Raw genomic sequence first — 24930 nt, 5'->3', positions numbered from 1 at the left:
AGCACAGCAGGATGTTACACAGTTCAGTAAGAAAAAGGAATAGAGGGCTAGGGCGCTCCTGGCTCAAGGCAAGAGCAGATAGGAGAGGTCCTACTGCATCACCAGCACAATCTGCTTGTAGGCAACAGCATGATACATTACAATATGATAATCTGATAATCATATGTCTTTAGCTTTGATGCTTTTTTTAATCTATGAGGTCTCCACTTTTGAAGGAGAATCCAACCAAACTCTTCTTGTTTCCCTCAGATGGCAAACACTCCACTTCCTTCATTTCCTGCTCAGCTTTGTCTACACTTACTGTAATATACTTTATACTTCCTTAAACACAAGGGACCATCCACTGACATCTATACACTAAAGACATCTGCAAACTGGAGTGCTCTTGGTGGGGAATGATAAAGCTGGTCAACAAAACTAACAATTCCTTTAAAAGCAGCTGAGCAGACACCAGTCATGAGGACAGGGCTTGACTCAGCGTGTCAACACACAAATGATTCAGACAGGGTGGAATAAGGCATCAAGTGCTGCTAGGAGAAAACAGGATAAGGTTAGTGAAGGAAAAAAAATAACATCAGTAAAATCTCCCTGCCCATGAGAACTGCCACACTGGGAGACATTCACAGTTGGGGAAAGATGCACAAGAGCACTGCACTGAGCTGTGGTTCCCCGCACGGCACATTTCTGTGCCCAAATGGAAAGGATCTCAAAGTTGGTTTTAGAGTTTTCTGATACCAGGAGTGGCTGTCCTGTCCTTGTTTCTGAAATTTACATCTCACTATAGACCTGTATCCAGCAGGAAAGATCACTTCCCTGGGAGTTAATTCGCTTCACAGTGTTCAGGCATGTCCACTACGCAGACAGCCAAACCCCCAGACATTTCTGTCAGTAGGGAACTCGTTCAGTTTGACAGGTTTAACAGAGTGGCCAGGGATGAAACAGAGACAAAGCAACCCATGTTTGTGAACATGTGCTGGGATGTGCTGGCCCCAGACACTTGATGTCTGCTGCAGTTCAGTGGGAACGAGGAATGGGAATATCTGATAATCTCTGCTCCCTGGAACTGGGGAAATCCTTAAGCATGTTAAGCACTGATTACAGTGGTTGGGCTGGGCTAACTGAAATGCTCTGACATCAGTGTGTTAGCTGATGTGTTGCCCATTCAGAAATTCTTTCAGCACTTTAGGCAGTTGAATGACAGTGAAAATACCTTGTGGCACCATGACAGCATCCTGTAATCCAGTGAGAAGGGAATACTGGTTTCTCAGTGACCTAGTTTCCACTTCCTAGAAAGCAAATCTTTTCCTTTCTTCACAGCAGCTTTGAGGGAAGAGAGGACAGGAGGGTTATCCCAAAGCAAAGCAGAAGAACTAGAGTAAGGCAGCTGCACAGGGCTGAAAACATGACTGTTATTTTGTGATAGCCCAGGCTGTGCCACAACCACGCGATATATCACGACAGCCACAGCAAATCGCGTCTCTGTTAAATGCTGGACCAGCCCTCGCTGCATCAGTTGCTGTCTCCTCCATGGCATACTCCTGAGCACGTGCCCTGCTCCTGCCTCACAGACCTGGGCATCTGCTTCTTGTAGCACGTCATGGAGAGCAAGAGCAGCCTCAGCTTTTGGAGTTTAAAAATAATCAACGCCTTCCCCTTTCTATCCAGTTAAATGGTTTGTGACAATCTGCCGAGCGCTCAGTGTCACACTTGTTTATATCTTCTCTTCCCTCTGTGTAGACCTGTGGCAAGGTTAGGAACAGAACCAATTTTGGAACAAAATAGTTAAGGTTGCATCCCACACAGTGTCCACTGGGGAGAGATTACTGTGGATTTTTGTACTTTGCCTCATTGTGACTCCTTAATCCGGCATATATTCCAAAGAAATAATGCCATTAGAGGATTAGTGCCACAAGTTCATTTGAAAAAAAGGATTTGCAAACACTGAAATCCTATATTCTATGTACTTAATCACTGAGTATCATTTTGGGGATTTCCTCTGCCTTCAGTAGTGTCTCTTTCAATGAAACCCAAGCATAGTAGCAACTCTGTTTGGATGGCCCTTATTATCCATTAAAGGAAAAAAAAAGTCCCCAAGCATCTGGTTAAATTTATATAGGATCTAAACACACTGGACTAAACCCATCCTTGTTGTTGTATAATCATTCCAGTTACACCTCTCTGGATTTCCCTGCCTTGGCTCGATTTGCTGCAGGCTGCCTAGGTGAAGTGGGCAGATGCACCGGCCAGGGAATTGCTGGGGCTGGATAAATGCTTCCTGCCCCGCTGCTGACGTGGCCAGTGCCAGGAGACTTGCTCGTGGGCTGTGCTGACTCCAAATACCTCTGCCAGGAGCTGCTGCTAAATGAGGGTAGGGGAAGTGTGGGTTGCTGCAGTACCAGGCTACTGCCCCCATCTTACCCAGCCATGTACATCAAGCCATGCCTTCCACAGCTCACCACATCCTTTTCCTCCTGCTCTGTCCCTTCCCTTCTGACCCCTTATAACTGGGGCAGCAGAATTCAGCCTTGCCTACAAAGCTGAGGAGCCTTCAGCTGGCACTGGTGGTATGTTGCTAAGGTCACAATATCTGTGTCATCTTTGACTCTCTTTACACCCAGGCAGTTCACAGAGCAGTAGGGACTGGCTTTAGGGTCAGACAGAAACCTTCAGAAGAGGCTGCACACACAATGAGCTGGAAGAACCACTCCCCACAGATGAACAAATGGATGAGGTGAGATGCCCTCACAAGGGGAAGTGCTCTGCAGGGTTAGGAGGTGTTGCTCGGGCTTCCGGGTAGAGCTCTGTAGTGTGCTGCCACCTGGATAAACACCTGTTCCTTGGATTCTTAGGATCTCAGAAATACTGTGCAGCACTGACAGTTCCCCAGACCAAACTCCAGACTTGCCTGTGCTGAGATCAGCGTTCATGCCTGAGGATTCCATTTGGTCCCAAAGTATCCAAGCATCCTCATAATTCCCCACAAGATAAATATCCAACCTTCTGATTTTAATAGATCATCAGCCTACATAACTCCTGAGGCAGCAGTTCAAAATTCATTTCACTGGGTTATGAAAACTAAATCCAACACCCACATTCAGTATTTCTGTATAACCAAAGACTGATCACAGGAGGGGATGGAAGAGGCACTGAGAACATACAAAACCAACTGAAAGCGTCCGTTCAGGAATGCACACGCCTCTGAGAAACCTTAAAGTCCCCTAAACACAGTGGAATTTTTCACGGGTGGAAAGGCTGAGGAAGGTTTTGACATTTCACTGTACTTTCACTCTTTAAGAGATAACAGAAGGTAAAGGTATGAGAGTCTTGTGCTAACACACAAAGGTGGGCTCTGCCTGTCTTGGCAGGACTGTCTTGCAGGTGCTTGTGCTGGATGAACTGGTCACAAGCAGAGGTGTATGGTGGTCCCAGTTGCCACAGATTCATTATAGCTGTACCAATTTCAACCTCACATATACCATCATGAGCTGCTAAACACGAACTGTAGAATTCTAAAACATACTTGCTTTCAGGAAGCAAGAATTTACCTTACCAACTATAAAACAATAGCAATGATAAGTAGATTTTTCCAACTATTATCTCCTATTGAATATGCATTTTGATTTCCATAAAGACAATGACTAAGAGATCTATTGCAGCAAATAAATATTTATATCAATGTGGGTATTTTTAACACTGATATTAAATAACCTTTTTTAATGGAACCAAACTCATACAAACTTAATGCTTAATTCTCTGTTACAATATACTAGTCTGACAGAGAAGATTTTCAGGCTGGAAAATTCTTTTTGGTTGAATTTATGCCAGGATTAATCCCCTTTCAGTTAATCATTTACATGAATGGGTAATCTGCAGAGTTCATGCAAGGCCTGCAAACTATATTAATTACTAGGAACCTAATTAGATATCAACAGAGTCAAAGGATCAGTGTTACTTCCATACGGTACCATCTGGTACAATGGGTCTGGATAGTTCAGCAAGGCTCCCCATCACATTCTGTGGAACTGAATAGGTGTTGCCAGAGAGCACAAGTTTATATGGTATATGAGCTGGTTGTAAAGCACCTGAGTCCCTGTACTTGTATCTGTTATTTCAAAAGTTAATTGAAATAATCCAAAAAAGCCAAAAGAGAGTATTTACTCCACAGTTTTCTTTTTGAATGTGACACCACTGCAGTCACAATTTGTCTTTCCACGTCCAAAACCACTCTAAATCCATACACAAGCTAATGAAAAGGATCCCCAAACAAGCAAATAATAAAACCATTTTATGGTATAGCTTTATAAAGATAAGTGTATGTATTGTCATTTGCTTTGTTACTTAATATTCCAATGTAAAAAAGGCATGTCCAGAGTGAAATTCCATACATGACACACACAGAGTGCAGCTTCCATTACCTCTGGTGTGCATGTGTGAATATGATAATATAATTTTACCAACCTATTTGCTGTTTCAGCATGTGACCAGTTAGAATATTTTGAGCAAATTATTTCAGTCCTGGCAGCCAAAAACACTATATTAAAAACAGGTCATTGAAAATCCAACATGTATTGTTTTAAATCCAGATCTTTCCAAACAATTTGATTTAGGGACACTACTCCTCTACTTTAAATATTTTGGGGGAAACATGGAAGGAAGTGATGTTTAGCTAAAGAATTTGACATGTCTGAAAACAGATTTCATTTTTGGAAGACGTCAGGGTGGTCTGTGACAAAAAAGCCATTTGCCAATTTCTGTATTAGTCCAGCTCAGTTCCCCACACAGAAGCCTCCACTGAAGCATATCTTGCTTCAGTGAACTTCATAAGGAGAAGAAATAAGGATTATCACTCTTTCAGAGTCCTCACCTATGACAGTGTTTAGAAACAGTGGATTAAAACCTGCTTAGACTCTTGTTTAACAGGTTCTTTGCTTACACAAATCCACTCCAGCATTGCAGTTTAGTAAACAGCATAATTTTTGAACTGTAACAAAATGGTCTAATATAATTTCTTTTGCCTTTCATTTCTGAAGGCCAGAAATGCCATCAGCTGAGCCATGTCTGCCCTTGACTTTATCAAAAGGGAACAAGAAGTTCTGACTGAAATCTCTGACATGGTAAGGCTAGTTCTACCTTTGTGCACAGAGCTGATTCCATGCTGTTAAACCATTCTGACACTTCAGGAATTGTGAAAGATAAGAGTAGTCTCCATTTCTTTTGAAATTAATTGAGAAAGAGAGCCTCCTTGTCTTCAATTCAGCTTCAGAATAGTACATAAACTGCCAAAACCTGTTGGGTTTTTGGTAGCATTCTTTTAGCTCCTTGCAGTCTCCGATGAAGCGATGCTCTCTTGGGGCATCCTGTACTGGTTGGGTCAAGTGAAGTGTTGAGATTTCTGCACTGCTTGCCACAGAGGTAAACCCAGGCAGTCAGTCTGGGTAAGAGGGCACAAAAGGAGGTGTGACTCCAGCTCCATCTGTTGCATCAGTGTGTGTTTGGTTGGAGTTGCTCAGGCAAGAAACAGCAGATATGGGATGGGAGATCTCAGGCTACAGTTATCCCCTCTGCATGGAGAAATCTGAGTGTTGGTGTTTCCCTGCTCTCAAATGCCTCTGTGCAAAGGTGGTAACATGAGGCTGTACTGTCCTAAATCATCTTAGCTAACATCAATACTGACAGGCCAAGGCCCAGATCACTTTGATATACTCTATGTTACTTTGTTCTATTCATAACTTATCTCCTATATCCATCTCCATCCTTCCTTTGCTCCTTTGCCATTTTTCCTACTGGTGAAGGCAACTGGCAGAAACAGGACTGCTGAGAGACATGAGTCAGAAGTACACCCCTGCCTGATATGCCTGAAATCCAGTCAAGAACAACTATATCTTCTCTGGAGAGGGACCACTAAAGCATTTTTATGAGCTGTGGTTGTCACACTTTGCTACAGTGCACAGCAATTCTTCTTCTGTGCTAGAAACCAGAGGCTAGATGCCAGGGGGCTTGTAGTGAGCTCTGCCTCCAAACTTCCCTCATTAGGTAAAACAGGGAAAAAATAAATATATATTACCTTTATTTTATTGCTGGCTTTATTTCTACCTCAGAAAATAATTTTTCCTGGTATTAAACATTTTGTGGTTTTCCTGAAATGTTACTCACGTGGGCTAAAACATCTGATGAAAAATTGATGCTGATGCAAGACTTTGCTTTTAATTTGTGTGGGCAACCCAGTATTGTACAAGGCATTTGCTTCAGCCTCACCCAGATAATCTGGAAAAATCCCAGCACAGGAACTGTTTTCAACTGTATCTAGTAAGTATATTACAAGTCACAGGCTTCTGTAGGCACTTACAGACCAAGCAGACTGAATACAAGCTGGAAATTATCTTTAAGCTTGGAATGATCCTTCAATTCCTTGCCTGACTGCACATGCAAAGATTTGGACAACCACATCAAAATTATTCTCAGGTTATTTCAGCTGGTCTCTCTTTTTGCCAAAGGAAGCCCTAAAATTATTTTTTGTAATTAGTATTAGATTTTTCTAAAAAAACCCCAATTATTCTGGGTGTGATTTTCTTCTTCTAAAGAATGTCCAGACAACAACAAAACAGCCATGACAGCATTTACAACAAAAATATTTCAAGAGTCACAGTCAATTCTAAAAAACCATATTTAAAAATAACCCCACATTAGATGTTATACATGCATTTTGTGTTATAAAAAATGGTTTGTTTTCTGCAAGAACATGCTGAACTAAAGCAGAATTACATCCCTTTGCCAGTGTTAACACTTCCTTGACTGTGACTTTCAATAGGCATGAGTCCATTTTCTCCAGGTTTAGGCAATGCAGCATGTGAGAGGAGGGGCAACTTCTTGTTGTTGCAGCGAGCACTTGATGAACAAATAGAAAGGTTAACAAAAATCAACCCTGACAACTCATCAGCTGATACAGGTATCAGAAGAAACTCACTGGTCCCTGATATTTTAAAATCTGCCAGTTACCAGGCATCCATTCTGAGAGTTAACTCACCCACAGTGAGAATTAAAGAGTAAATTGCCGGCTTGAGCAGTATAACCATCTGATCCCTGTGTTAGCCTCACAATATGCTTAACAGGATTGCCATCTTCTAGTTCCCCCCAATCCAATTGGATACACAGTTCTGGGATAACACAGTTCTGGAAGAACTGCTTGCCAAAGGCCAGAAGAATGCCCTCTCTAAAAATCAGAATAAACAGGCAACACAGTATGTGAGAGGTAGGCAATCGTTAACCTTCTCTCATTTTTCTTGTTGGAACAGGAAGATTAAGTGAATGCATCAAGCATCTTAAAAGCTAACAACAGCTTAGCAGGTTAAATGTGAAATAGGTTTATCAGATCAGTGTAGTGCTCTTCTTGTAATTATGTTTTTACAGCCTGGATAGGGGATGGTATTGGAGAAGGGCTTGTGATGTCAGAGTGGGTAGGGCTTAGAAGCAGGGATGAGGGCTAATCAAGATAAATTCAATTTGTATTTAAGGTAAAGTCAGCGTTAGTTAAGGCAGTTCTTGACACATTAATCTTGATGTGTTTTAAAAGCTGCCAATCACATTACTGAGGCAGCTTGAAAGGAAGACTTATAGTGGAGGCACACACTCTTGGATGCTCATGGTGTCTTCATTTTACCCAAAACTAAGGTCTTCGCCATAGACGTAAGTACACATGACATAAAAAGTACCAGATTTGAATGTAAATGGTGATGCAAAAACTGCTGAACAATACCAAGAGGGGTAATGACCTTTCAGATGGTGACAGGAAAGACTTATGATAGGAAGGAGTTGGACTTGATGATCCTTACGGGTCCCTTCCAGCTCAGGGTATTCTATGATTCTATGACTTCATCATGGTGTTTTTCTTTAAGAGCAACACTGGACTGCAGAGTAAAGTTAGGAATAGACAGGGATGATACAGGAAAAGTACTGTGATTAACCATGTTCTGATTTCTCAGCAATCTGCTATATGTATTCTTTTGGATAAATAATCCTGCATATCCAGGTGGAAATGCTGTATATGCCATGACATAAACTTGATCATTTAGAAGCACATAAAGATTTGTTTCACAGAGGGAGGATTTTACTGTGGGAAAGCTTGTCATTGCATAGTGGGTATTTTTTCAGATTGAGTGGCTCTTGTCTAGCTGTAACAAAATACTCCTAAAGGCTAACTGGTTGCTAATACATACAGCTTAATCTTTGTGCTACTCCATCTTTTTAAAGTACAGATGCTTCCTGAAGCGCTGAATTTTCTCAATCAGTGAGCAGTGAGAATTAATCACACAGATCTATTTGGCTGGTTTAGTCTGCTCTACCTACACCATCAGATTTTCCTAATTTTGCTTGTGTGCCAGTGTAACCAACCCCAGTGCCAGCAGCTTTGTGGAACACCAATATATGCAGGGTGACATAGTTTGTAGAACTCATATCATAGTGTGAGGGGAGTTCCTTACATATTATCTGAATATGTGGGCAGAATGAACCGTAGCCTGAGAAAGGCTTGGGCACTGCTGTATTGTGTTTGGAGCTGAAAGGACAAGTTCCTAAGTTACAGAATATATGAATTTCCATATCTCCCTGGTGTCCCAGGGATACAGGAAGAGGGAGAGAGGCAATCCTGACTCCAGGAATTTTATCATGTGCTGATCCTGCAGACTAGAGCTCAAAATATTCAGTCTGTTGAAAATGCTGATTTATTTTTGAGTCTGTTTACAGAGTCAGGAAGGCAATCTCAGGTATTAATCTCACAAAAGGAAAAAGTTTCAATACAAACTTGTGACTTCATGTGTGAGTTTGGAAAAACAATAGTAGTTTTAGTATCTGGTATCTGTGAATTAAAAAATATTTGAAGGTATGTTAAAATATATGCAAGACAAGCCTGTGCTGTCTTTTGCTTTGTAATAAATAAAGGTAACCTGAAACAATTAATGATAAAAATTCACACCACCTTGTTCTGCCTTGGTGGTATAAGACACATCAAATGCAGTTTGCTGTTTTATCAGAGGATTTGGGGAAGTCCAAGGGATACTGCTGCAATATTTAACAAGCTAACTGAAAAGGGAAGGTACTGAGGATTCAGTACAGGTTTTCTAGATTCAAACCCTTATTTAGGCAGTGAAGTTAATGAATTGTTAAATAAAAATAGCTTTAAATAGCCTTCCTAAAACCTGTTCCTCTTTCCACTGCCTGGTTTCATTTGACACAGGGAGTGCACTACTATTCCATGCTAAAGCAAAACACAAATCCCAGTAAAATTCAACTGCATTACCAGCCTTGCTCTCCAGTCACCAGAAAGCTTTCCATCCCAAGACTTCCATTTCCTGTACTTAAAAATAACAAATGAAAAAAACTTCTTTTCTATGCTTTAAAAGTAAAAATTATTAAAAAGTAAAAAAAATACAGAGTCTGGTTTCCTTTTAACTGATCTCACTCAGGCCACATTTTGCAATCATTAGGCTTCTAGGCGAATCAGAGACAAGAGGATAATGTTTCAAATGTCATCCCTAATTATGAAATAAATCCACAAGGAAAACAAATTACATCATGCTTTTATCTCTGTGTATATAACCAACGTAATAGAGAGACTCATCCCTTGTAAACAGCTTCTCTATGTACCAGTTTGTCAGGATACACAGGGTCTGTGTACAACCTTACACACACGTGTGCATTCACACACTTGCACTGCTATAGCCACTATTCTCCTTAGCTCTTGCTTTGTTATTTTGCTGAATTTACTCAAAGGCATAGTTAGAGCACTCAGTGTGATCCCAGTTGAAGCCTTTGGGTGCTGCCACAAATACAAATGAATAATAGTAGCATGATGGTTCTGCAGAAACCTGGCCTGTGGTCACAGCACTGAGATGAATGAGAGAAGTGCTAAACAAAATTCCCACCTCAGCTGCTTACTGTCCTGTACCTATATCCCTCCAACACCATATCACACAGCAGGGCTGCTTCTCTGCCCTCCACCATCTGTCTCACCTCACAGGCTTTGAGGGCTCTTGCTGTGGGTCTGTGCTCAGCACAATGGGATCTTCCTTCACCTTTGGTTTTAGCATTAAGCTGACGGCTGCCTGAGCAGCACACTGGAGTAAGTTTCCCCTTGCTCCCAGCCATTCCAGGGGCAACAAGGTGAACTTCCATTATGAACCTAACTTAGTTCCTGCAGGACTGAGCTTGCCAAGACTCAGTCTTGATTCCTTTCCTGAGACCAGTGTGTTTTAAAAAAATAAAAGGAATGACCTGCTGCTTGCACTCTTACCAATTAGCTGCCTCAAAGATGGTGAAACATCTGTGTCTTCATTTCAGGGTAAAGGCAACACAAACTCTACTGGCTGACACCCACTGTATAAATATAGTTATTTTCCTTTCTTTAGGGAATGTATCGTTCTCAATCCAGTTTTAGGATTACCCTCTAATCTCAGTCTCTGAGCAGTCTGCGCCCACGTATCTAGGATTAGAATTCAGCCCTGCAGCCTCTCCAATGGTACTTTACCCCAATTAAGATGACATATTTCATGCTCCTGTATGACATAATGTTGGTATAATTGCTTCCTTGCTTCCCACATAGCATATATTTTGCTAACTGTGGGTTTCTGAATAGGCACAATCTCTGGCTTTATGACTCTTAACAGGTGTAGGGCAAGAACTCTTGACACTACAGTTAATAATAAAGTATCAATAATAATAATAAAATTGCTCCACTTTTTAAACACCATCTGATTTCTCAAATAATCAGGACAGTGTGTTCTAAAAAGGGAGCCAATGGGAATGAAAATGAGACTGTGCATGATATTTGTCATGTATTTCCCTCAAACACATCTAGTATATGTTTAACTGATTTCTCTGACACAGATGTGCCTGAGCATTTTAAATCATACTCAGATTCTTCCACTCTGTGGATCCACTGCAAAGGTATATTGAACGTTGCTATTAGAAAATGCTAATTCCATGTGTTTGATGTACATAAAAGCAGATATAAATTAGTTAATGTAACCTGAATGCATTTGCTAAAATAGAGATTAAAAAACTTCCAACAGGTCTATGTTATACATAACATTATTAATTGCATTGGCAAAATGCTATATAATGTAGATACATAGACTGCTACAGAGATTTTGAAACTCCATATAGCATGATTAGATTTGCAAATGCTTCTGTTTCATGAAGTTCATGTCTTGCCATTTCTCATCTAATAAATTGAGACAGAATTAGTACTGGGTGAGTGGTTCTGCCTGCTGCCAAGAAGGGTTTGCTAAGGGTAAGACTCTAAAGGTGGAGATTAACTTGTCTTCATCCCTGTAATGTGCTGTACAGCCAGGATTTGTGCAATAGGATCAGAGAAGAGCCATATATGAATGTAACAGTGGACAGCTGGTGTGTATGAATTTATATGAACCCTGATGTAAGATTTTTGAGTTACTCTCAAATCCCAGCTAAGATACGTATCAGAAGTATACTTTCCCTGTTCCCTCTGAGATCTTTTTTGCTTCTGATGTTGGTTTCTAATATGCTACTTCTTATGAAAATAGCATAAACCTTAATTACCCTAAATTTGACCTGCAAGTCAGAACCCCAGCTAACCAAAAAAGGTGTTTTTCCAAGTGGAATAACATAGATTATCTAATTCAGTGTCTCCTCCTGACACAGGGTTACATACAAATCTTTATATTAGGTTATTAAGCTAACTATGTATCTGACCTGATCAATTCAGTACCTCCCTGAGCCTGAAATTCAGGGAAATAAGTAATTTAATGCCAGTAACATATACATACAAAACGTGTCTTTTAAACAAGATTGATACTCTAACCACCACACTGATATTCTACCATTCAGCTAGGGGAAACAGATTAGAATTTTAGTGGAAATGACTTCCAAATAATTTAACCACAAATGCCAGAGTTATTTCTATATATCTGAAAATAAATCCAAGATAAATTAGCTAGGATTGACTGGCACACCAATGAAAAAAACCCAGTATGACTTCATGGAGTAACCCCAGTGAAAACCTCATTAAGGAATCAAACCCTCCTTCTGGCTCATGGTGATTCAAAAACTGGGTCAGTGGAAGGGGTAAGCTACAGCTGTAGTGGAAGAAGATACCAATGAACTTTCAAGTCATATTATCCCATGACTTTTTTTTCCATACTGTGTTTTTTCCACATCAAATGAAGAGACCACCTAGTCTGCCTTTGTAAGGATAAGGTGCTTATGAGATGTGTTTTATGTGAATTGATGAGTGTTGCCTGAAGTGATGCTCTGTCAATCTTTGTTATCCATTAGATGACAATCTATCAATAAATACAGATCTTCTCCACTGTGGATGCTGCTGTATATGGCTCCCCACATTCAGTGAAAATGCTAGCATTAAAATAAAACCTCACTTTTAAACATAAAAATTTTAAGAAGGGTCTTAAATAGCTTCTGTCTCAGTTCTGAGAGACTGCCTGTCAACAGACAGTATAACTCAGTTCAAATCCAATCCAAAATCTAGACACATTTTGCAAACTACCCACAAAGGACATCACAGGGATATTGGGGACACTGGTTTCTAACCACAGTTATTGCCACTTGGTTGTTGCTAAATATTTGTCACAACATGCAGGGTATATGGGTTCCCATGTGGAGGTGGCACATTTGGGTCAGAATTCTATAGAAAAGTCTTTTCCCACTTTTTTCCAAATGTTGGTATTGCCCATACCAGGTTTTCATTATTATTTCCATGATTTACTCAAATAAAAAGGTTAAAATATCTTTTTTTCCCATTATGTGTGTCTGAACATCTGCTGGTTGCTTTGTACCTTCATATTCTCCAGTGAAGTGCACCAGGCAAAAGCCAAAGGCCAAGATGCAAGGAGGTTAGCATGAAGTTTAAAACTGCAGCTTTGTTTTCCAGAGTATTCAGTACATGGTTACTCATCTATGAAAGTAAACTATCTAAACATCTCCCTGCACCAATATGGTATGGCAAACACCATCATCCCAGTTACCATCTATTTTTTGAGCTGCTGTAAAGTTTAGTTCAGCACTAAATCGCTTTAGTACTGAGCTTTAAAATGCTTTAGCAGCTCAGAAGCACTTTGGCAGCTCAAATGCTCTTCATGAAGCACCCAGCATCCTAAACCGCTTTAAGTCTAAAGTATCCTTAAAAAAAAGAAGGCAAATGGAAACATGTCCAGCAGCACATGTTCAGATCCCTCTCTCAAGAACAAAGGGGACAGTGCCATTCTGGGATTTGACATGACTGGCTGCTTCTAGAAAAGACCTGAGTCTTGGCCAACACAGAATCTACCACTTTACAACATTTACAAATGGGAAGAACTTTTTATTCTGAGGGGTACCAGTAGTGTGGGCCAAGTGTAGGCTCCACTCTCAGTCTGAATGGCTGAGATTACCAACTGATCTACGTTTTGGAAAGCTCATTTTGATGCTGAGACCATCTTCACCATACCAAGGAAATGGCAAATTCCTGAAGCATGAGAATTGGATTGATTGCTTTTCCTTATTTATTTTTTTTGCAATTGACCAATAGGTCAAAGGTAACAAGAGGAGCTATAAATGATTCATTTAATTTCTAAATGGTTTGGGTAACAAAATAAAGGATTTAGCTTCCAGCAGATTTTGGATAATGACCAGTTTTTAGAGTTTGGTTCTGTTTTGTAGAAGGACTGGATGTGAAAAAGGGAATTTTGGCTGTCCCTGCTTACTATTTCTAAGGAATTCTATATCCTAGTTAGCTGGTTTAAAGACAAACAATCCACTTGGCAATGGCATCTGTCTTGTACTCATGGCAATGCTGACATCTCAATCTGTGGTCAATCCCACTGATCTCCATACACCACCACCACCTTGGCAGCAGTCATATATACACACTTGGTTCCACAGTTGGATTTTATCATGGGAATCACAGGCATTAACTTTGTAAGGCTGGAAGCAGGGGCAACATAGTATAAAATTGAAAATGTTTTGTCCTGGAAAGCAAACAAGTTTGGCATAAATGTGAAAACACATGAGAAAGGCCCAAGTAAAAATAATTAGGACTTCCCAGAGATGGCTGGCATTTTAATGTAATAGCATCACCATGACATGCTAAAGACAAATTGGCAAGTAAGCCATAAAAAGTCAGACCATGTCAGCCTTTGGGTGGTTTTGGCCATTTTTGCTTCAGAGATCACATCTTTGTGGAGTGATTATTAATACAAACTTGGCAGCTGTCAGGACTCAGCTGAACAGGAAGATAGCTGCTGTCAGGGAATTTGTCAGTGATGGCTTCCCTGGCATAGCACTCACATCCCAGACTAGACCTAGAGGAGAGGACTCCACTGCCTTTGTGGTACAGTGAGTCCTCTGTTTCTTAGATCTTGTTTCTCAGTGGTTCCTGTTTGCCAGTTTTCATGGAAAGGTTCAGTGAGGCATTGATTCACTTCAGCTCCCATTAGCTTTTGTAGATTCTGTGCTTCTCTCTCTGCTTTTCTAAGGTGTTCCTCACTGCTATCTATGCCAAATGCTGCTTGAACCCATGGAACTGTAACTCTGTCTCCAGGATGAGTGCACAAGCATTTTCCATCTTTTAGAAAAGAAAAATAATGTGATTAATCAGAAATAATAGGGATGGAAATTCAGCTCCTTCAATTTACTTAAAAAAAAAAAAAGATTTTCTGTGCAAATCTAGTTTGAAATGAATGTACAGATGCCTCTGCTGCCTTTAGAACTAGGTTGCTCCCTCTACTAACTCCTCAAAGCATGCCACACACCGTAGCTTTTTAACATCCAGGTGATGCTCATGCAATCCACCTCAGTGACAGTGGAGATAATCAGCTATGCACTTGTAGTGTATTAGGTTTTAGCCCAGTTTTCTGCTCCTCATTTTGCTTTAATTATGAATGTATGTACAGGTAAACAACCTAAGCCTCACTTCTCTATCACTGTTTTCATCACTACAAAGCATGTTTTTTACTTCATTTGGCAGTCTTAAGATGCTGACAAAATTTGAAACAGCTTATTGCAACCATTTCTTTCCATTCATTTCACTAGTTTCACAGTAGACAGGGCTCCAAACTATTACAATTCCCAAATTAAGCCAAAGATACCTGCCTTCCTGAGCATGCTGCTGTGATACACCAGGGGCTGCAGGCAAATGACTTTGGCTTAATGAGAAGCTGATCTTTCCTAACATCCTGACTTTCCTTGCACAGTAAGGCCCAAGGACACTGAACAACTCAGTACAAACAAGGGCAAAGTTTGCATTGTCCTGAAAACTTAAAGTTTCTGTATGGTGCCAAATACAATCCACCAGCACTGAACTGGCAGAAGTTCCTGCTTATCAGAGAAATAACTTGTATTACCTGCTCTGTTTCTTCCATCGTTGAACACCTAATTATTTTCTTTGGGCTTGCTGATTCAGTTTTTTACAACAGAGAAGTTGCTGCTGTCTCCTTACAGCATGACTCCACGAGATCACATGAGAAAAATGTCTATTCTGGGGGAACAAGGAGCACTAGAAGAAAAGCACTTATACCGCTTAGCAAGTGGCATGGCAGCAGGAGGTAAGCAGGACGAAACCTAACTGCTCATTTTGTTTATAGGACTGCTAATAAGTGTACAACTTAAAAGAAACAGCCAGCAACAGGTTTAATGTCTCAAATTTGTCTTAGGAGCAACAGGAGAAGCACTTGTCTTAGGATAATTAAAAGTTAACATGGGGGAGTCTTAGCATTCTGAATTTGAGAGATGCCAAGCATCTGGAAGAGGAGTCAAGATCACACAGGAACTCAGCAAAAAAAGCCATAGCTGGGCATCATGAGGTTCTGGCTCACCACTGCAGGCTCTTCTTTCAAGAGCTGCTGTCTCACGACCAGGCAGGTTCCAGCTAATAAGATTTTTCTAAAAATAAACCTGTATTAGAAATGAAAACTCTCTCAAGCAGGGAACTTAACATTCACAGCTATTCTCTTCTGTTTCATAGCGATACAGGAATATTGGAATTGTAAATTGTCCTTTTGCACACTTGACTGTGCACATCCTGTTTAATTCTACTGCAGCCTGATTGTATAAATCTGCATTATTTAAACAAAATGCTTAAGGTGGCAGCAGAAGCATCTTCCTTTTTAGTTGCTGCTATTAAAAAAAAAAAAAAGTGTGATTTGCTAACTCATACTAAAATGCTGCCATTTAAGAAAAAAAATGCTGTTTTCTGGTAACTCCAGAGTGCAGACAGAACCACTTCCTAACTTACTGTCTATGCTCTGTGGCAGAACTGCGGCAGCGGCAGGAGATGCTGATGAGGAATCAGCTGATGGCAGTAAACCCTCAGCTAATGGGCGCTGGCCAGCAGAGAGTGCAAGCCATCCCCTCCCAGTTCGAGCCTCGCCTGGTAGACAGGTATTTTGCCCCATTTCTCTATGATAATACTGCAGTTACTCTTTAACTGTGCCTGTGCTTTACCTGAGTATATAAAGATCTTAGATTGCTCTCAGTAAACAATGCCCTTTGCACATCTGAATGCCTTCTTTTGTCCTTGCAGAGATCTGTTACCTTCGACTGAGATGATGGCATCAGCTGACCCAAGACAAATCCACATAGCCTCCCACCTTGGGCCCACAGTCCCACCACATGCAAACATGCCAAACATATTGTCCAACCGTGTTTACCCAGGCCCAGGTAAGGAGGCATTCTCTGCACCCTGAAAAGTGAAAGCAAACTGCACCTACTCGCTAGATTTTCATGGGTTTATCAGTCACATCAGTAACTGTTGATTCTCTTTGGAAACCAGTCTCACTAAGGGGAGGCAGTCTGCCTACTGGAGATTCTAAACTCTGCCAGTTTAAGCCTAAACACATCCAATTTAGCTTTTGCTAAACACACTGTTTTCAAAATCATGTTTGTGTTCGTTTCCTTTTGTGTTTTCCAAGCATTTTCACACCTAAACAGAAGGCTGTAGCTAAACAAAGGAGTGAAAGCAACAACAGTTTCTGATAGCTTCAACTCTTGCCTATGTATGAGCATCATCTCTTTTAGAGGAATAGTTTAGTGTTTATATTCTTTAATCTTAATATCAGATGCCATTTCACTCATGTAGGGCAAATAGGAGTTCTAGCAAATGCCCAACCTGACAAGGCACCTCTCTAAAGGCAAGGCTGGATGTCACAGGATGGCAACACAACTGTGACACACGCTATGCTGCACATAAATTTACACATCATTTTATATAAAGAAGTCACATCTGAAGGTTCCTTCTTTTAAAAGGGTGAATAAATTCTTGATGCCACAAAGATTTATAAACAGGAATTTCTGGCTTTAGATTTTCCCCCCCTCCTAACGTGCATCTCAAATCAGATTCCCTTAAGAGGAAATGTAAGTTAAAATTACATGGCATCTAGGCTGAAAATAGTCTTAAAGGAGTGTGTTTGCTTTGCTTAACTGTTGGTTATCATCACAGAATTATTTAGGTTAGAAAAGAAATTTAAGCTCAAGTTCAACATTTTACCTAACACTGCCAAGTCCAAATTAGAAAAAAACTCAACCCAAACAAATACAACAAAAAACCACACAAAAACCCACCCCCAAACAAAAACACCAGGAGAGAAAGTATTTTTTCTCTGTACTTCGTGGGCAATGGCAAGTACACCTAACTATAGACCTGATCCTGCAAACACCTGCAGGACTTCGTGTTCCTACTACATACTCCCACCAAAACAATGAACACAAACTGGATTTAGCTATGAGCCATATCAGCTTCCTGGTGAAGCACACATTTCAAGTCTTACAAAACTTTTTAAAGTGTCTCTGCATTGCTTTGGGCTTTCTGCATTTGCTTGAGGAAACAACTGAATTGTGAAGATATTTTTTTTTCCTCCCTCCCTTTAAGGATACAGCTTTCTGCAACCAGAATCCATGGAAGCTGTGGCCAGAAGACAGGAATTGGTTCAAAAGCAAAACATTGCCAGGTAATCAATAGTAAGCTTTGCCCTGAGGTGCACACCAGGATTAGGGCAGCAAAAGCAGCTGTAAATTATTAAATCACAAACTTTTTGTGGGTTTTTACTTGCAGTGGTTGAAATACTCTGTCTAGCCACCCACAGCAGCAGAGGGGTCTCAAATTATCCCTTAAGATCTGAAGCTACTGAATCTTCCTCTTGCCCCAATCTTCTTTTAGCCTTAAAATGATATAGGAAAAAGAAAAAAATCCCTCACCTTGGTTAAAGAAACAAACTTCAGCCTCAGCCTTTGAACTCTGTATCCAAACACCCTGAAGTTACAAAAAGTCATAAAGAAATTCAAACTTGGGTGGCTGCATGCTATCCCACACAACATTTTAAGTCTCTACAGCTGGACATTTGATATGATGAGCTACCTCTCTACCAGGATGGACAGCTTTCCAGTTTAACCAATCTGAATGTCTCTACAGAGTCCAGTTATTTGTAGCAGTTTCAGATGTAATTAGCAGTTGGTTAAGTAATCACAGTGCCTTCCCTCACAGCCATGCTATTCCCATAGAGGAACTCTAACCTCAACCACCCCCATACTGAGCCTTGGCACAGTGCTGCGTGGCAGCACTCTTCACACAGTAAGAGTAAGAGCAAAGAACAGGTAAATTCTGAGTAGGCATCTCAAGAGAACCATAATAGAAGTGTTCAGAGCTCTTCAGCCAGCAAAGCCTGATTACTGAACTCCTAGCACAAGACATACACAAGCAATGCATTTCATACAGCTTCTGCCACATGGCAGAACCCCTGAGGAAGACAAGTAAAAACTATCAGCAAGCAGGGCCAGCACATATCCCTCAGCCACACCAGAGCTGGTCCTGCCTGCTCAAGCTCTTCTCTCAGCCCATCAAACTCAGGAAAACCCCAAACCAAAAGAACTCAGCCTAAATCCATGAAATAACTTTTTACCTCAGTCTCTTGCAATCCCAGCCATTTCCACAATCTCACACCACTCTCTACAGCACTCATCACCCTCACAGCCACTCTCTTCACCCTTCATAGAAATCAGGTGCTGGCAAATAATTTCTTGCACTCGCTGCAACTGTGCTGCTGAGCACACAGGCCCAAATCCTTGTTCTGCAGGGGACTGTGCTTCACACCAAAGCTCAGTGATTCCCTGGCTTCTGGTCCATGGAGGAACAAACTATCTTATCTGGAGGAGTAGTCAGGAATGTAACTCTCTTTGCTGTTTATCTCCACCTCAAGAACTGTGACAATTGGGCAAGATGTACAAAGACATGGTATGCAGACAAAACACTTCCATTGGACCTCTGAAAGTAGAAAATCAAGAAACTGGAGGTTGTTGCTGAGATGGAAAGGAGGCAGATAAAAAGTCCTGAATGTTTTGGAGTGACCAACTAATTCCTCCTCACAGCAACCATCTGAATAGATACATTTTGCCCAGACTGTTCCCCTGATAATTTTACATTATTGAGAAGTCTCCTAGAAGACTCTTACTGACCTGGTACCTTCATTGCAGTGTTAGGAAAGTGCTCATTAAAGACTTGGCTTCCCTCACAAGCCCTTTTCATAAAGAATGTGGACGTCCCACTGAAAGCTCCTCAAAGCAAAGAAGGCAGGCTGAACCATTTCTGGTTTCTGTCTGCTAGATTGACTCATTTCTCCCACCTCTCTGCTCCAGCTGAAGCAGTGGAGCTCTGGGAGCTGTAGCTTTCTGCTTACTCTGAATGTATACACAGGTCCCACAGACAATATAATTCCAGTTCTTTATAACTTACAGTATCACTGTCATTTTCCAGTTTCCAGTATCATTTTCAGATCTGTAATGTAAACCAGTTCTTTTCTTTAGACTTTGAGTCTTATGACCCTGGAGACAATTTTCCAAATCCCAAGCAAGCACAGTCACTGTGCCTGGATTGCCAATACACAAATAACACTTTTTGTCTGAAATATTATCCAGAGACATCACATGGCAGATACATGTTGTCTTCCTTTTAGTTTACCATAGGGCTACGAAGATGATTAAGGGCCTGGAGCATCTCCCCTATGAGGAAAGGCTGAGTGAGCTGGGACTGTTCAGCCTGGAGAAGACTAAGGGGGGACCTTATTAATGTTTATAAATATCTTAAGTATGGGATGCAGGGGGAAATGGCCAGCCCCTTTCCAGTGGTCTGTGGAGACAGGAAAAGGGGCAATGGCTGCAAGTTTGAGCATAGGAAGTTCCACACCAACATGGGGAAGAACTTTTACCCAGTGAGGGTGAGGGAGCCCTGGGACAGGCTGCTCAGGGAGCTGGTGGAGTCTCCTTCTCTGGAGCTATTTGAGACCTGTCTGGACGCTGACCTGTGCAATATGAGCTGGGGAGCTGCTTTGGCTGATGATCTCTCAAGGTCCCTTCCAACCCTTATGATTCTATGATTCTATGATATGTATCTGACAGCACATTATATATAGAGCCAGGTTTGCCATTCCACCTGCAGCTTGTGACCTCTCACACACAGCAGTATAGGCAAGAGAGAAGGAAAGCAGTACTTGTACCTCTTCAAACAAGTTTTAATCTGCCACTGAAAAAAAAAAAAAGGTGATGAAGGAATTGAGCTGTCCTAACTGCTTGTGCTCTGTGTGTCTTTTAGAATGGAAATGGAGATGAGTGCTATTTTTCAGCAAAAAGAAATGGAGAAAGCTCATCGGAAAGGACTACTGGGCCTGGAACCACCTCTCCTTTACCATGGGATGCCAGCTAGTCCCATTGCTTTCCGTGGCAGGCACAGGCTACCAGAAGGCCACCTTCCCAGCGACTTATACGTTCACCGTACCACGCTCGATGAAATTCATGGCAACACTGTGCTCATGGCAACCAGCCCATACCCTCCAGTCAGCACTCTGCAAAGGGAGAGGGGGCGTCGACCAGGGAGAAGAGCTGGGAACCACAAAGCTCCAGACTGTAGTGCCAATGGCACAAAGAACCAGGCTGATGACAAAACTACTGACCCTGCCTCAGCTGCAGGGGATGATGAGAAAGAAGACAAGAAAGAAGCAGAGCTGGAGACACCCAACAAGCATGAACAAAGCAAAAACCAGACTGAGCCATCTGCAGTTGCTAAAAGCTGTAAAGAGTTTGAACAAGGCTTGAGAAAAAACTCTACTACTCATGAAATGTCTACTGAGGCCAACAGCTGCAGCAACACAAATGAGAAGGAATCTAACAGCTCCTGTGCTGCCTTTGAGGACAAGTACATGTACCCTTCTGCAATCCCATTCTCAGCGTTACCATATGGATTTCCAGTACCCAGCAACCCACTGCTACCCTCAGGTTTGACAAGTCTCCAGATCAGTTAGAGTAGCATGTCGATAATATTTATTCTTATTCATTTGTTTTCTTACTTCTCCCTCTGTTTTAAGCAAATTTTTGGTATGATAGTCATGGCAACAAACCATAGAATTCATATGTTGCAAACAGTAATAACCTGGTAAATAAGTCAGCAGAGGTAAAATGTGATTTCTCTACCTGCAAACTGTGCTGCTTGCTGGTATAAGGGAGGTTTCAGCATCTTAGGCAGCAGTGCTTTATTTTGCAGGACAATGCAATTGCACAGCAAAAAGTCCCAAAACAGCCTCCTAACTGCTCTGTGCCATACCCTACACCACTGCAGAGTGGCATCCCTTGTTTATATTAGTCCCTGGGGACAACACATTTATCACCCCTAAACCGCTTAGTTAGCAGCACTTTGAAGTTTAATGAAACAATTCTGTTTAATTTGTTACATTCTGTCCTCTCCTTCTGGTGGTTGGGGGGAAATGTAGCTGCACACAACATGCTGATCTAATACCTGTGTGTGTCAAAAAGGAATCCCCTGAGAGACTGCTCTCATTTAGGAACAAACTTATCCCTGAGACTTGACCTCTCCAAGAACAGAGCGTAAGAAGACTGTGGTGGTTTAACCCTGGCTGGAGGTGGAAAAATTCTCATGTTAATAATCCATTCCTATTGACTTGCCAATGAAGTTCTACACAAATAACATCTGTGTTTCCTCCTCAAAGGAGCACATGGCCTGATCCTGAATGGAGAAGACATTTCCTCCATTGAAGACATTCGCAAATGGACTGTTGATGATGTATACAACTTCATCATTAGCCTCCCAGGCTGTTCAGATTATGCCCAGGTGATTATAAAGATTCATCACATTTTCGGGTCTTTAGGACCATCTAGATTTAAAGGTCATCAAACCAATGTAAATGTTAGCTGTTGACTGGTTACAAATGTAACAGCAGTTTTCATTGTGCTTCAACACAAGTCTCATGCTCTGTGAGGTTACATGCACTTATGCAGTCTGGAGTCACTGGTCATGACACCTATCAACAGCAGCTTTAAAACAAAAGTATAAGTAAAGTATCCTAGTTTTTTCACTCCACATGTCCTGGACACTTTTATGCAGGTTAAATCCATTTTGCATTCGTGAATATTGGTATAACCCATGTACATCTGAGCTCTTACAAGCATCATTCCATTTAAAAAATGAAATATAGAATCACAGAACCACTTAGGTTGGAAAAGACCTTTAAGATCACTGAGTCCAACTGTAAATCCAACACTACCAAGTCCACCACTAAACCACATCCCAAAGCACCACATCTGCACATCTTTTAAATACCTCTAGGGGCAGTAACTCAACCACTTCCCTGGGCAGCCTTTTCCAATGCTTGACAACCCTTTTCATAGAATCATAGACTGGTCTGGGTTGGAAGGGACCCCAAGGATCACAGAGTTCCAACCCCCCTGCCACAGGCAGGGACACCAACCTCCAGGACTGGATCTACACAAGGCTGCCCAGGGCCCCAGCCAACCTGGCCTTGAACACCCCCAGGGATGGAGCACCCACCACTTCTCTGGGCAGCCTGTTCCAGCCCCTCACCACTCTCTCTGTAAAAATCTTCCCCCTAATATCTAATCTAAACCTTCCCTCCTTCCGCTTCAATCCATTCCCCCTTGTTCTGCCATTATCTACCTTTTTAAAAAGCTGATTTTCCTCCTGTTTCTCTGCTCCCTTCAGGTAGTGGAAGGCTGCAATGAGGTCCCCCACAGCCTTCTCTTCTCCAGGATGAACAAGCCCAGATTAAATGTTTCCTAATATCCAATATCATCAGAAATGCAAAGAGATTGAAATTCTGTATATTCCTGGTAAAGCCTTACTAAAATGAACACTGTTCTTTCATTGATAGCAGGCTGCTCACCTCCTAAAAAACCCCACAAGAACTAAGTAACACTGAAACATCACAAAATTCCCACTTGCCCAGAGCAAGTAGATACACTACATGCAGCTAGCCATACACCTAAAGAAGAGACCTCACACTGCAGTTGAGATATAGACATGGAGATAATACACTAAAATTATTGTTTCTTCCTTTTATTGCACAAAATAGTCAGGAATAAGCATAAAAAATAATCAGTGAAGTCTGTTTTAGCACAGCATGATGTGTTTCATTGTTTCATAAGACATTTAAAGACCACGCTATTGATGGAGAAACCCTCCCACTGCTAACAGAGGAACACCTCCTGGATACAATGGGATTAAAACTTGGACCAGCATTAAAAATCCGCTCTCAGGTATGTTCATTACATTTATGCCAAAATGGCAAGTTGCAGAGATATGAGAGAGTCAGAAGCTAACAGGATGAGTTGTTTCCAAACTAAAATACATTTTTTTCTCACTGATGAGGTAACTTCCATAATACTGGGGGAAAGGAAACTATTCCAGCATAGTTTGCTTTTGCTTCCCTGCATGTTACAACAGCATGCAAGATGACAGCAAAGGGAGGTTAGGACTGACAGCATGAGAGACACTTACAGTGAAGATCAACAACACTGGGGACTACACTCAGGTTTGAAATGGAAAAGACAAGTTTGTGAAGAGATTTTTTTGGAAGAGTTTTTTTTTTTTTTTTGCTGTTGCTACCCACTGATAATGCTTTGAGGTGGTTGGGGTCTCCTGGCTGTCCCTAGCATTGCTACACAACACTCAGCCTTGGTGTTTAATGAGCTCAATGCTCTCTAAAGAAGCAATTGCAGCAATTATGTTCTTGTCTTTAAAGGTGTCCCGGCGCCTGGGGAACGTGTTCTACATGATGAACCTTCCCCTGTCTGTGCCCCTGCCACCTGCCCCAGGCAAACCCTCCGACCAGCCCTCGGACATGGCCTCCCCTCTGCACTGCAACAGCAGTGGCGACACGCTGGATAGTCCCTGCTCCCAGGACCCTGAAACTTCAAAAGCAGCGGAACAGATCGTTTCAGAAAGCAGAGAGAATCCATGTGACACAGCTGGATCCCAAGCTGACTTCCAGATGATCACCTTCCAGAAGAGCTGAGCTAAGCCCAGGCCATCACATGTTTTTAATAACACAGGAACCTCTGGTTACAAAGGGTTTGACAAGACAGCTACAGCCTGAAACCTCTGTGTGATTGGGACCGAAGGAAATAGGCTGCAAATGCAGCATGAGGAAGTCTGGTATCTGTTAAGGCATTAAAAAAAATGCAGCTACATGTTAGTGCAATTACTTCCAAGTGCAATTCATTGAGAAGAACACCAGTACAGTTAACAGGTAAATTTAATTTTTCATTAAATTCCAGTGTCATCACTGAAATCTGTCAGAGACTCAGAGTGTGCTGTCTGTTTTACAGCAGTCATTTTAGTATGAAAGCTCCCTTTTCTCTGTAAAAATATGTTTCCCTCTCACTTCTGCTACTGGTGATTCATTACCTCACAGCAAACAAGAACCACAAAAGAGAGGTTTTAGCTAGGGATAAATCCCCAGCATTTTATTGTGATTCCTGTGCAGATTATCTTTGTTCCTTCTTTAGGGGTTTGGTCATACACTAGTCTTCCACTGAGGCTTTGGAAGTCAGTATACTTCCACTCTCCTCTTTGTAAAAACACTACTCCAAAATACAGACAAATATTTTTGA

General features: G+C 41.5%; 1 protein-coding gene across 1 annotated transcript; it reads left to right on the top strand.

The window, feature by feature from the left end:
- Positions 1 to 15466: 15466 nt before the first annotated feature.
- On the top strand, positions 15467 to 24332 carry SAMD7 (sterile alpha motif domain containing 7; the record flags this gene model as incomplete). Its single annotated transcript, XM_084267294.1, has 8 exons — positions 15467 to 15569; positions 16278 to 16404; positions 16547 to 16683; positions 17891 to 17969; positions 20603 to 21282; positions 22011 to 22132; positions 23464 to 23574; positions 24060 to 24332. The coding sequence occupies 8 exons, from the start codon at positions 15467 to 15469 to the stop codon at positions 24330 to 24332; spliced, it is 1632 nt and encodes a 543-aa protein (XP_084123420.1).
- Between the last annotated feature and the right edge of the window lie 598 nt (positions 24333 to 24930).

Source organism: Gallinula chloropus, assembly GCF_964237585.1.
Source record: "Gallinula chloropus genome assembly, chromosome: 8".
Taxonomy (NCBI): Eukaryota; Metazoa; Chordata; class Aves; order Gruiformes; family Rallidae; genus Gallinula; species Gallinula chloropus.
The sequence above is the reverse complement of the archived record's forward strand: the minus strand, read 5'-3'. Positions and strand labels throughout refer to the sequence as shown.